This window comes from Tyto alba, unplaced genomic scaffold (assembly GCF_018691265.1).
Source record: "Tyto alba isolate M040663 unplaced genomic scaffold, T.alba_DEE_v4.0 Super-Scaffold_27, whole genome shotgun sequence".
Taxonomy (NCBI): Eukaryota; Metazoa; Chordata; class Aves; order Strigiformes; family Tytonidae; genus Tyto; species Tyto alba.
The window spans coordinates 22,083,076-22,097,465 of NW_024881301.1; the positions used below are offsets into that span (position 1 = coordinate 22,083,076).

The window sequence follows — 14,390 nt, forward strand, 5'->3', positions numbered from 1 at the left end:
TAATGCATCTGTTCCTAGAAATGTGACCCTTTTGAGCAAAGTGAAAAACTGTACCATTATAGAAGAGCGTAGATTTTTTTTCATATTTATAGGACAGTGAAGGGAGAGTAATACGAGATATAGAAATTATTTTCCAACTGGCAGAGCCTGAAAACAGTAAAACCTCAGAAGCTACAGCTAGAACAAAAATCTTTCTGGTAGTATTTGCAGTTAGCAAATAGCTTTTATGCTGCTCCATTAAGATTTCCAGTCCCAGTGGCTAATCTCTGATTAGGTGCTGGGGAACAGGCAATCTGCAGCTTGTAGACATTGGGTGATTCATTTCCTCCAACTCCTTTCCCTTTCCCATAATTTCACAAGAAAGGTCTGCGTTTTCAGCTGCCCTAATGCAGTTAGATATCAATGCAGCCTGGGACTGACACCCAGGATGTCTGGATTCTATTCCCATGATTTTTTATAGATTGGCTTTGTATCCTTGGAGAGGCAGTTTAGTCTCTAGTTACAGGATAAGATTTGATCTGGGAAAAGAGATAGTTTGTATATCTGCGGAAATCTATGATCTGAAATGCAGATCTGACTCACGAGGACAAAAGTTTGCAAAGCCGCAATGCCAAAAGAATCAGGGTTGTTAATGATTATTATAAAATGAGGACATGACAGATGAGTTTTTCTTCCTTGTAATTCTTTGCTATAAACTGAAGATCAAGAATGTTTACAAACACACCTGATCCCAAGAGCTAAGGCAGGGTGTGAAATTACAACACACGTAATCTTACCCCCTGATATTCTGTAGTAAAACAGAGGATATGGATGCTATATATCACAGCAAATTATCCGCATGGACAGCATCTCTATAGTAGCGGGTACACTGCACAATGTGATTGCATGGGAATTTATCTGAAGTAGGAGGCCAAAATTACAAAGAAGGAAGAAAGACTCACTCTTACATTTGCAGTGCTGGATTAAAAAGGGAGAAGTGACTTGAGGAGCCAGTAGCAAAGGTATGATGTCAAGGCCCAGGCCAAGGAGAGCCCTTTGCTTTCTCTCTCTGTGTTCCACATGGAGTGGGGAGCTGCTGAAGTGCCCATCACCACTGTCTGGGAAAACAGGGGGACAGTGGACCTTACATTTCATTCCTGAGGCTTTCACAGACTTTCTGTTGTATTTTTACCAAACAGCAGCACCAATTCCTTTACTGCAGAATGGAATATTCCTCTCCCCTATTTCTTTGCTCCCACCCTTTTATCTGTATAGAGCACAAGGTCTTCAGGACAAGGACCTGTTTCTGCTGGACACAGGTACAAGGTCTCTCAGGGTGGCCCATCTATCCAACTCAGGGCTTTCAATTGCCACCATAATAACATTCAGTTAAAATAAGCTGTGTCCCAAGAACCTGTAAACCCATCTGTCTCCACAGGAATTTACAGATGTCTGCTCACTTTTCTGTACATCCAGAGCCAGTTGCACACATCTTAAGCAGCTACTGATATACTGAGTGGACCCCAGAGCCTTCTGGAGATAGGGATTGGGGATAGGAAGGGGAAAAGACAGAAACTATCATTTTAAAGAAGGCAGCCCAGGCATGACCAAAAAAAAAACCATGAGAAAAGGTAATTTATGATTCTTTGCTGGGTATTTGCAGCTTTATCTCGTGAGAGCTGTGAGCAGGTATCATATCAACCAGGGCATGCTAAATACTTGCCACTTACTTATGCTGCTATGAATGATCTTACACCACATTAAAAAAACAGTTGTGAACAGGGAGAAAGTATTTATTTTGGAAGAAGTTGGCTGTCTCCAGGAAGGAACATCACTTTATCAGGTTGCTTAGAAGCTGTTTCTCAAGAGGCTATTCTGTTTCCTTGTGACCTTCACATCTTCCCTTCAGAGAACAATGACATAGATCAGGGATTTGATAAACAAGTGATGAACCCCTGGAAATAAAATAGGTAGCAAATGTGTTGGCATTGCACAACCCCATGAGTCTGCTAAATCAAATGTTAAAGAGCACTAAATCCACTGGGGAGAGTCATGAAAGAAGAACATTTGAATTCTCAAGACTCTTCATGGGGGAGTTAAAGTAGCAACCCTGTGCTGAGGAAGCCCCTTTGAAGGCACAGTTCTTGTTAGTTTTAATGCCTATGTATATATATGTGTGTATTAATAGTCATCAGGTGTGTATTAATATTTATTTACATGCACCCACTTGCATGAGAAGATACAGAGCCATGTGCAGTTCTGAGTCCTTGAAAACAGTCTGCAGTTCTGTTGCCTTCCCGTGGGCATAGGCTGAGAGCTGCTGGCAGGGAGCAGGCACTCAGAGGCCGAAGCCAAGCCTTGTATTCCTCTGAGCCTCTCTGAGCCATGAGAAGATGCCCCAGGGGTTCTGGCATGTATTCTCCAGGAGACAGGGTGGGCATAGCTGAAAACGGAGGGTTTTAAGAGCATGGTGAGAATATTCTGCCTTCCTGAATTAACGCAAGCTGGAAAAATGAAAATTTGCCCCCTTGCTGCTTCATGATGAGAAGGCAGCTGTGGAAGACAAGAGTAGTGCTAACAACCTTTCCCAATCCCTCCTCACCTCCCTTCAGCCCCCAAAGTCAAGCTGTTATTAGGCTTCTGGGTCCTGGTGAAGTTTCAGCCCATATATACCCAGCTCACACACGCATTTGACAACATTTTGTCACAGCTTCTACACCTGTGCATGCACACAGATGTGTGCTTAAGCAGAATATTGTTAATTCCGGAATATGAACTAGATTTAAGACATAGTTTCAGGTAAAATTAAGTATTCATCCTTTTCTCTTCTGTAAAAACAAAATTTTCACTCAGCTTTTGCATCTTGGCATGTGTTATTACCTTGTTCATAGAAACACTGGGAATTCATAGCTTCCCAGATAGCAGCCTGCTGCTTTTAGTCTGTAATCCCAATGTCTACAAGCCACGTGCATGGCAAGCTCACTGCTGAGGCAAATGTCTGCAAATTAAGTTATATACACTACTGAAACAGTTGCATGTGCAACGCTGACATTCACTTTTTGCATTGTCTTATGTTGATAATGTCAGACTGAGAATAAAAAAGCTCTTTAATTTTTGCATTATTATATTTTAGCAAAATGTAAGGGATAACACCCCCCCCCCCAAGCCAGCATACCATCTTTGCCCACCACAAGCTGAAATTCTAGAGAGGCAACAACATAAGTGCAGTGAGTAATAACTCAACCAACATCAGTCTTGAACTACAACATTTGAAAGTTTGCAGATGGAGATGGCTGAGGATGAAATCTTAGCCCCAGAGAAGTCAACATAGGAATCCTCCCAGCTGTAATGATGCCAGAGCTTTGCTGTGCTTATTTGCAAAACTTCTCCAGGGGACTGAGCCATGTAGCCTGAGCACCCGAGCCTGCAGCTGGCTAACTGAGGGCTCCTCACCTTCTCAGTGCAAAGGGGAACAGGTTGACTTCTCCCTGAATATGGTCTGTGTCCATGAGTAGGCATTGTGGACTACCTTTGTTGTATATGGTGGGGATTTCTGGTGCTTTTGTGGATGCTGCCTGTCCCCTCTGTGAGGATGCTAGATGCTCAGTGTGGTCACTTCTTTGGCTGTGAAAGCCTGTCTGTCTGTCTGTCTGTACTCACTGCCAATGCCAGAGTACTTTTGCAGGGAAATAAAAGTCAGAGCACAGAAAATCCAGGTAATATAGCCCCTTAACACCTTACTGGTCAAGCTAGTTTATCTGTGTTAATGAAGTCTCTTATGACCAGAGAAATGGAAAGACAGATATTCATTGTATTGACAAAAGCCTAAATAGGGTTTATTATGTTTGTTAACACACTGAGCAAACTTCCCAAAGCTTTAGAAATATAATAGGACTGGAGTATAGCCTAAAAGACTGGTTGCCTAAAGGAGCAGTCTGTACATCCCTTCTCCTGGTGGTGGTCCATGCTGGCCTCTCACCCGGGCAGCTTCGTAAGGGTGCCGTCACCCCCAGGAGCCTGCAGCTCCAGTCATGCACTGGCATTGCACCCATCACATCTCCCAACCCCAGCCACCACTGCGGGAGCCCCCCGGTTCCCAGAGAGCTTCCTCCTGGCTTTGGAGGGGTGCAATTTCTCTTGTTGCTTCGCTGTGTGAAAAAGAGAGGGCCCACACAGCTGATGATCGCAATGGAGGAAAATCTGCCTCCTGTGTCCCTTCTAGACTTAATCCCGGCAGTGCTGTCACCTCCACTTTTGCTCCATGCTTGCTGTGACATAAACCAGGGGAAGGAGAAAATCCCATTTAAGCTCAAACTTCATTTCTGAAGATCAAAACCAACAGAACTCAGGACCCTGCAGGCTTTTGAAAACCTCAGCAGATAAGTCTTCGTCTTTTAGGAAACAAAACACTCTTAGAAACCCTGCACTAAACAACTTATCTATATCGCAGAGGCAATTTGTTCTGTCAGAGCACTGAGCTTCTGTCCTGAGGGTAACTTGCTGGCCACAGGGCCCTCCTATTGCTCTGCAAAAGCCTTTGTGCCCCTGTCCTTCCCTAAGGAAAGAAACCATAGGCAGTCCTGCAGCTCGGGCACGTGCCTGTCTTAATACATCCTCAATAACTTTTGTACTCACTGGCCTATTTCTTTTAGATACAGCTGACAGGTATAGATGCCCTCAATGTATATATTTGTGAGAGGAGGAGGTCAGGCAAGAGCTGACTCCTTCTGTGTTCCACCTGAGGGATAAAACACTTTTTATTACACACAGAGAACCAGAGCCAGAGAATGTCTAAAAGCAGGCTTTAGTGAGTCCGCTGATCACAGAACTATTTATTTTGGTTGTTTACTTCTTTCCTTATCTCAGTCACGGAAAATACTTCAGATTTATAATCTTATATTGCTCTTCAAAGCATGTGTGTGTTTGTCATATCATGACATTTCAGTGGCCTTCTTTACAACACCTGACTGGAAAAGCAGAGTTATTTCCTTTGCTGAATTCAAAGCCAATGGCAGTTTTCATTTTGCACTTAAAAACAAGATGTAACAACTCTTATTTTGTAAACCCAGCTCTTACTTATGCTCTGTCTGCCTCAGAGTGCATGGACTACATTCAAACAAACAGAAATAAGACTTCCTTGGTGCACTGCCATTAAAATGTCAGTGAATTAATTTGTGCAAACACTTTAAAACACAGGGTAGCTTGACAGTAAAATAAATGCACCATTTTATAAAGCATACTGCTAGATGCGACAAAGCTTTTAGTAAAATGGAGTGCTACTTAAACATGCCAGACCTTATCCTTAACCACATTGAGATGTTTCATATCAGCCTGGCAGCATAAATATACCTTTGAAGAGTGTAAACTAAAAATCCATCAAGTTTAACATATCAAGATGGTGCATAAAGGCAAAAGTTTAAATTAGAAACAATCTCGTAATGATTTCAAATATCTGCTTCTCCCATGATGTACACTTTGTCACATGGGGTGGATACTCTCTGTCATTCTTTCTGTACTTATGTACACAATTAGCAGATCAGATCAAACACTTGCATGCTTGAAATTTGAAAGTTTAATTAATAAACATTTCCCCAGGCTTTTCCTAAGTAATGCAGCCTGAGATTGCCATGTAGTGGGTATGCATGAGCCCCAGTTGTCTAGATAATAGGATTAGGTCTATCTTATTAGCTGTGGTACCTGAACTAATTCAGTGAACATTAGTCCATCTTCCTTGCATGTTTTCCATCTTGCATGTGGAAATCACTGGACAAGAATTAGCTCAGACTAGCTCTTCCTGCCACTTTTATTTTCTCTCTGTTGACTGGTATAGACAATCAAAATATTGCATATGTTTGAAGATTTTATTCAGGATTCTTATTGCAGGAAAAGGCCAAACAATTTGAAAAGACAAAGATTCTCTCTTGGTATTGCAAAAGCAGAGCTGAGTGAAGGAGGTCAGAGAGGGGAGCTGGTTAGGACACGGTCAACCACTGAAAGTTTAATGTTAAGCTCAAAGATAGGGTGCAAATGAAGCAAACTGACTGGGGATGTTGCTTTTCATTAAGTGTTCCACTAAGGAAAGTATTATCTCTGCCGTTAAATGTGTTTTAATGGAGTCTGCACTACTGCTGGAATATTGTAAAAGCTTCAGAAATGGATAGAGCTGAAAACCACCAGCTCAGAAAATTGATAATGAAGCAGAAAGGCTTTCACATCTAAACCATCACCCGTAATCTAGCCTGTTTCATTAAGGGTGCACTTCAGCCTCCCTTGGCTATTTGCAACTTCTGAAACCATGAAAAGATGCTGCACCCACAACGTAGAGCAGATGCAGGCCAGGTGGGACACCCAAAGTCCCAGACCAAGAATAGCAACACTAAGATGTTTGTTTATTTATTCTGTGGAATAGGAGATGAGACTTGAGATGTTTCACTGAAAAAGAAACTCATGGCTTAACTCAGACAGGCCTATGTGAAATGAAAAATGGGCCTAAGTCTCCCCCTTGCATTGGGTACCACCAGGTCTGTCCTGGTCCCAGAAGCTGCAACCACAGTCATCGTTTACAGGTGTTTATCAGTGAGCTTGTATGGACGTCAGGACCTTGTGGTCACAGAGCTGAACTTCTCCCAGAGGCTCTGTATGTTTGCTTTCCTGAGGCACCACAGAAGGAAAAATATATCTGGGGCTCTATTTGAATCTGAATTCTGGACTGAAGCATTGGCTTTTACCCTCAAGAGAGTACTTCTGAGACATACAGAGAGTGGGAGAAAATAAAAACCACTTCCAGGAACTCAGAAATGTGTAGGAGAATACAGGTGAAGTTCAAAGAGTGTTAAAGGCAGTAAGTTTTACTGTGTTTTGGTAAGGACATTGTACCTTTGTGTGGAGAAAAGACTCGTGTCCTCAGCCAGAGCTGCCCTGGCCGGGGCAGCAGAGTCCCAGAGAGCTTTGCCCCATGCTTCCCAACAAATGCTGTCCTCTCCCACCACACCAGGCACACTGCTTTATGGTGACTTCCTACAGGTCGTGTGGGTAAGTAATGCTCCTCAGTGGCCTAAGCAAAGAGATTTAGAGTGATATTTTCAAAAGCGCTTAAGTTACTGTAGAGCCTAGGGACTATGGTATTCCCACCACCCAAATGTTGGTACTTTCTCTATCTGACTAAGTAGGGTTTGTCTTCATAAACTTCCTTTACGGAGTATTTTTCAGAGTAGTAGCATAAGCTGCGTGTTGCAAAGCCACCTGTGGTGGAGAGTGTCTGAAAATGAAGCATAGGGATATCTCCCTCTCTCCTCACATAACAAACAAAACCAGGTTAGGCACTGATGTCCTGTATGGAGAGAAGCTTTTAAAATATTACCTGGGGTGATATATTTCTGGAAGGAACATTAACTATTTTCTATTGCCTGAAGAATAACTCCTTTATCAGCCAGGGTCTGAAAGCTCAGGTTTGTGTCTCTGATGGCATCAGGAGGCTGTCATTGCAAGGTCATTTCTCCTCTCGGTGCCACCAGCGAAGGCAGCTCCTGCTCCCAACCATTCCTCCAGTCTTGCCCCGTTGTGGCCCCATCAGAGACCAGGGAAAAATCTCCCATATTGCAGTGGGATAACTGATGGGGAAGGATGGAAGAAGTTAGATAATCTGGAAAGGGACAACTTGGACCAATGCAGCCTGAGAGAAGGCCCCTGGATGGCTTGGAAGCTTTATTCATCTCTCCAGCAATAGAGTGTAGGAAGATTCAGAAGTCTTTCTTCTGTCATTTAGTGACTCCGCACAGATCATGTGTTTGGCAGAGGCCAGTGAGACAGTAAACTGACTTTCCATGTGCCACTGAACACCTGCATGGCTCTCAGGATGTAATTTTTGCAGAGTCCTCAGTATGGGCCTTCAGTTGTTCATAGGAGTCCTATGCTGTCTTTCAGTGGGACAGAAAGTCAGCCCTTACCGAGTGCTCTTCAAAAATCCCACCCAAACTTCAGTAATGTAAAACACTCAAAATAATTAATGGAATAAAATTCTGTTGCAGACTCTTAATCTAAATGCAGTACAATAAAAGGTTACCATAGATTTGCCATCCTCAGCATAGCTGCCTGCCCTTAAGCAATGGGCAGGGAGGAGGCAGAACTTGCAAAATAGGCAAGATCTCCCTGAGAAGTAGCAACTGTCCAGACACTACCTCTCCTCATGCATGTGTCAGACTCTGCCCCAGTTTTGCTGCTGGGAAGTGCTCAGGACCTGCTACTGGCTCCCACCCGTTCAGGCTGTGTCATAGCAGATGGTCCTCTCCCTCTAAGCCTCCTGAGATGGGGACTAGTATGAGTCTTCTCAACCAAGGGTGCAATTACACCAAAGATTTGTAGTGACCCAATTACTTATAACCACTAAATAAGTAAATGAGATTTATCAAGGTAAGATTAATGCATATTCCATACTGAGTACCTGACAAAAACCGGCAACCCGTTTTAGTAAAATATTAATCTTTCCCCCCTGCAATGTGGAATATGTTTTCTTCTGTAACTTTGAGCCATGACTTATTCGGGTTTGCAACCCATTAAACATCTCCCTCTCTTTCCCTGTAACAGACTCTTTTTTGTGCCTTGCAGAGAAACACAGTAACAAATACAATAAATAAATAAATAATTTGTGGTCGTGACTCATTGAAAAGATCATATTAAGGAAAAGGCAATAGTAAGGAAAGGATAAATTTCGTATTCACACAGATTAACCTCTTGATGTTGGCAGTGTGAACTTCCTTCCAAGTCTTAGCACTTTCTGACAGCAGGCTTTGATCCAAGGAAAGCCCACTGACTTTAGAGGCGTAAAACCTGACCTAAGCATCTATCAGAAGGTGACAGTTGCCTCTCAGCCACTTGGTAGCCACAGCAACAGTCAGAGATAAGGATGGAGTTGGACTGGAAGTGTTTGGAAATTCCCCCCTTGTTTCAGCATCTTTTTTCAGGGACCATGCCAAGGCCAGTATTTAGTTTCTTAAGGTGTTTGCTGGAGACATGTCTTTATCCCCGTGTAAGGTGGAAAGGGAGTGGTGCTGGTACTTGAATGCTTGGGTTGTCACTGTCAGAAAGCAGGAGGGTTTTGCTATGCTCTTGTGCCACCCTGGCACTTGGTTCTAGCAGAGGATGCCATGCCACCTGTGGCTTGGGCAAGCACCCTGAGCAAGCAGAGATGAGGGTGCAGGGCAGCACAAAATATATATTGGCTTTTTTGTATGTGTGTTCTCCTCATGGCCTATTTATTTTATCTCTGTTTTATTGATTTTTAGATGAAAATCTTTGACAAAAACAAAGATGGACGGCTGGACCTGAATGACCTGGCAAGGTAGGCTTTAATAATATTGATGAGTTTTTTCAGCTTGCAATAGCAGATCCAGGCAAGGTGATGATCTCCCTCTGGGGTTGTGCATTTGAATCCTACCTCCTTTCAAATTAAATCAGGTACTCTGATGTAGGTATCCCAGGTCTCTAACACATAGACCCCGTTGCAATAGTCCAAGAACCTAGAACTGGTGACAGTGCCAGGACCTCTTTGTGCATCACCAGTGTGCTCTGGCATGATCCATGCTACCTCTGCGATGCTCCTCAGGAGGTGACGAAGCAGCCAGTGGCACTGTCTCTCCAAAAGAAGGGTGGCAATCCCCTTCTGCAGGGTCACATTTATTTCACATAATTGTGTGCAGCGGGGATTGCAAAGAATTTTTGCTGCTTGTTCGAGGAATAAAAGTGCCACTGCAAAGGAGTTTGCCAATGGCAGTAAGAAAGGATTTGGAGAGACATGGTGAAGAGGCTTGTGAATGAAGCTGGGGACTCAGCCATGGGCCTCTGTCTCTTCTGTGTCCTGATACTTCAGAGGCTTTTATATGATTTTCTCTGCATACAGATAGCGACTATGCCTCTGTCTGTAAATGTATGTGCAGTGACTGGACGGGACTTTAAATGTGCATGTACAGTCTTAAAACACCAGTTTGAGGGATGAGAAGAAGAGAGAGGTGCTGATTTGCCACTGCTACTTTCTGGTTGGGATCATGACAAATGCCAGCACAAATGTCTGCAGTGCATGTGGCAGTTCCCTTTGAGCACTGAATAGATGAGGAGAAACAGAGGCAGAACAGAGAATATCTAAGGGGGGGTTGCTGTTGCATTTTCCTCTTAAATTCAGTTCTGTACTACCCCCTTGTCCCAGGTCATCTGAGGCTCTCCTCTGGTCTGAGCACATTTCTCACACCCCAGACCCTTCTATGTGCAGACACAGCTCAGCATGCCCAGTGTCACTTGTTCTAAAAACCTTAGGGTTAGCAGAGCAACTGGAGAGAGAAAAGCTTTTATCAGTGCTGTGAGGGGCTTTGAGAGGGGAAAGGAGAGGAATCTGGCCAGTCTTGGTGTGCAGGCCAGATTTACTTTGTTCTTTACTTTTACAACCACCAATTCTCCCTCCAACAGAGTGAAAAATTACTCTTTCCTTTAATGCAGCACAGCAATCCAGTTATGAGGAATGATTGTCTGGTAGGTCTTTCTTCGGAGGGTGTCAACCTCCATTGCGCTGGACCACCAGAAATGCTCTGGGAGAAGCAACGGTGCTAAGAATCACATCTGCAGTGAGCCAAGGGGCCCCCACCATTCCCCATCAGACAGGGAGGGGAGCTTGTGTTCCCGTAGCAGCCCTCCATAAATAACACTGGAGGTGATTTTCTTTTTTAAAGGCCTAAATCTAAAATCTCTCTGCTTTACGAACCAGCAGAGTTCAGAATAGCTTGTGTGCAGATGATAAAGCAGAAAGGTCATAATTTAAATCTCTCCATTCAGGATTCTGGCGCTCCAGGAAAATTTCCTTCTTCAATTTAAAATGGATGTAAGTAGTGCTACTTTTTTGATACATTGACCCCATCTCTCTCTGCTAAGATAACTTGGGCCCAGACTTGAAGCTTTTTCCTTCTTCTTTTTCATTTGCTTGTCCTCTCTGCATACAGGCTTGCAGCACAGAAGAAAGGAGAAGAGATTTTGAGAAGATCTTTGCACACTACGATGTTGTGAGTCCTAGAGGCCATTCCCTTGCATTCTTTAATTGACACAGATTTAGCATACGCTGCTCAGACTTCTTCTTCCTGGTGTGTGCTGGGGGGGTCACTCAGGAGCTGCAGCTGTGCCCAAGCCCATGGGCCAGAGGGGCCCAAGCACCAGGCTGGGGGGTAAGGTGGGGACAGAGGGGTGTGATGCTCAGAGACCTTGTGACAAAGGACCCATTTTGACTTGCTCCCTTGCCACGGCCAGCACAGCTGCATTAGCAGCATCTCCCTGCAGGAGACCCAAGGGATGTAGAGGAAGTGGTGGTTTTAGCTCTCGCAGTCTCTGGCAGTTTGGGACCTGTATCACCACCACCACCTTGCAAAATAAAACCCCTTCTAGTACTGAACCAAGGGTTATTTTGGGAGTCTGGCCCAGGGCAGACATGACCACCTAACTGCCTGTTAGAAAGCAGCAATTCAGTGACACTTCTGACAGTCATTCAAAACCCTCAGGGTGATAACCAGCAAGCCTCACAAAATGGTGGGTGATGTTGATTCCATTTGAGGGGGAGAGATGGTTTGGGAAAAAGGAAGGGGTCTTAGACATTAGATATTAGGAATAAATTCTTCTCTGTGTGGAACAGGTTGCCCAGAGCAGCTGTGGCTGCCCCCTCCCTGGAAGGGTTCAAGGCCAGGCTGGACGGGGCTGGGAGCACCCTGGTCTATTGGAAGTTGTCCCTGCCCATGGAACTAGATGATCTTTAAGGTCCCTTCAAACCCAAACCATTCTATGATTCTATGATCTTTATTCTATAAAGCTTAGTGATCAGGTGGACCTACTGACCAGTAAATACTGTAGTGTTTTTGACTCACTGGAGCATTTTGATGTTTATTCCATCTTTCAGAGTAAAACAGGAGCACTTGAAGGCCCGGAAGTGGATGGGTTTGTCAAAGACATGATGGAACTGGTCAAGGTAGCTTCATGGCTCTTTCTATTTGTGAAATATTTCCCTATATTTCTGAGAGGAAAATGCTTGTTTTGGAAAGGTTATGTAACTAGAGAGGCTAGTAAGAACAGAGTCAAATTTCACTTTGATAGCAGCAGAAATGAATGTCGCAGTCTCAGCATATACACTGTAGAGCATTTCACCATATCACAGAAATTCTGCCTGAAAAATTAATACAGCTTCACTTAGCAACTGTATTTAAGAAAGGTCCATTCTAGCTCATACTCCGAATCTGGCAGATGTTACAGCATCACAAACTGTGTTGATGTGAATCAGTCATCAGAAGTTCTTTCTTCTGTTTTCACTGTTTCATCAGTTCAGCACAGGGATACACTTGAAAATTACTTGAGATCTATCTCTAATCAAGAATATCCATACTCAGTGTGTCACTTCTTACGGATGAGAGTCCATCTGCATTGGATTACCTTGAGTTTCCAGATGCAGTCCAAGATAGAGCTTTTGATCCAAATATATCTGGTGTTCGGCTCCCTCTGAACCTGAGCTGTGGCATTTCCACACGATGTGACCCAGCAGAGGGATGTGGGCGCTCCCATATCCGTTTAGCAGAGAACAGAGACTGCAGCTGTGTGCCAACGGCTGTGTGTGTTTGTTCTGGCAATGTGGAGTGCAGGGAAGGTGTGAGGGCAGGCAGGAGGTTGGATTTGTGCTCCGTGCATGTGTGTGCAGAGGAGGAAAGGTTGTGCTTTCCCTAAGGGCCTTCATCAGCATTGTCCTTGGACACCACAAGCTGTGCATGTGAATTTGATCTCCTCCTGAGAAGGTGGGAAGCAGAGGAAGTGACACAGCACTAGGAGCATACAGAGACAGCGTAGCCTGTAAAATGTGTCTTTAGCATTCATTTGATCCACTGAAGGTATTTTGAAGTTGCTGACTAGCCTGTAAAATAGTAGTCTGCTGACAGAAATTCCACATCTCTTCTCATGTAGCAGATCTGAGAGAGGAAACTGGATGAAAGCACAGGTCCAGTAGCGCAGTGATCTGCATCGCACACCTTTCTGCAGACTTTTGTTTGATATGGATCAGATACTGATGTCCTTGACTAAGCAAAAAAATCAAATTGCATTTCCATAGTTACTCACAGTCCCATACCCCTTCTGTTTTTGCAGGGTGCCCTTTCCCCTTCTCTGTTTGCTTCCTCACCACGTGTGAGCTGATGTGGGGTCAGGCCGTTTGGTCACCCCTCCTTGGGTGGATTTCCCAGCCGCTGCACAGCCTGCTGCTTTACAGGGCTGGGGAAATCCAGGTCTGTTTTCTCTCTCAGCACTGTTTTTCTCTTTTGCCTACAGCCCAGCATTAGCGGGGTGGACCTGGACAAGTTCCGCCAGATCCTGCTCAACCACTGCGATGTGAACAAGGATGGGAAAATTCAGAAATCCGAACTGGCTTTGTGTCTCGGGCTTAAGATGAACCCGTAGCCAGGAGAGCGCTCGCGGTTGTGTTTCCCTTGTGAGATTTGCCTGCTGCTCCTCGTAGAAGCATGTCCCCCGTGATGGCGGGGGGGAGCCGGGGCACCGTGCCGCCGGGCCGGAGAGCGGCTGCACGAGGACGCGGCAGAGCGGGATCAGCGTGGAGGGCCACCCCGCTCCGCCAACCCCCGTGTGGTGTTCGCTCGCTGCCGCCGCTCGTGGGTCCCCTTAGCAGTGTCTCTGCCCACCAGCACACCAGCTGCTCAGCAGAAGCGTTGCTGCTGTTCTCCTGCCCCCCGCAACGAAACGGTGCCCTGCCCGTCCCCTAGGATAGGGACAAGCATCTCCTTAAAAATGCCGTGTCAGTGCTCTTGGAGTGCAGCTACTAGGTGTTTCCGGTGGTCGCCTTACATGTGAAATCATTACTTTGGTGAGAGTCGCGCTTTGTTTGTGCATTTAAAATATTGGATGGATGACAGTGTATTTGTGCAGAAATAAAAAATGGCAATTACAGAAATTCAGTAAGATTGGAGTTTATGTGTTATATACAGAAAGCCATCTGCTACAGACTGGCAGACAGTACGTTGTAGCCATTTTATGCAAAACACGTTAAATAGCAAGAGGTTTTGTGATGCCTATTGGTCTTTTTTCCAACCCAAACTGAAATAGTATACAAGGCTTCCATAAACTGAAAAACTGGAAGGACAGAAGTGTAATTAGAGCAAAGCTCTTAAACACATGCTTATTTTTTTTTTTAATCTGTAAGAGTTAGTAAATACTTTTAACCTTTATATTGAATTTAAAACTTCCCATCACTCCCAGCCCATGGGGTGTGATCCTGGAGCCCAATGGCAGCAGCAGCATTTCTGCCACATATTTCTCTATTCCGGAGGTTTTGAATGGATATTCAGAAAGTACCACACCTACACTATTATGCCCAAATAATCCTTTATTCATTT

The 14,390-nt window shown here is 44.5% G+C and overlaps 1 protein-coding gene across 1 annotated transcript in view; it reads left to right on the forward strand.

The window, feature by feature from the left end:
* Positions 1–13,952, forward strand: part of SCGN (secretagogin, EF-hand calcium binding protein) — a 29,477-nt gene extending 15,525 nt beyond the window's left edge. Inside the window, exons 7-11 of the mRNA XM_042798107.1 lie at positions 9,261–9,316; positions 10,798–10,843; positions 10,962–11,021; positions 11,903–11,971; positions 13,312–13,952. Of these exons, the coding sequence (XP_042654041.1) occupies positions 9,261–9,316; positions 10,798–10,843; positions 10,962–11,021; positions 11,903–11,971; positions 13,312–13,440 (360 nt within the window). The 3' untranslated portion in view covers positions 13,441–13,952. The remainder of the gene's footprint in view (positions 1–9,260; positions 9,317–10,797; positions 10,844–10,961; positions 11,022–11,902; positions 11,972–13,311) is intronic.
* The last annotated feature ends 438 nt before the right edge of the window (positions 13,953–14,390 follow it).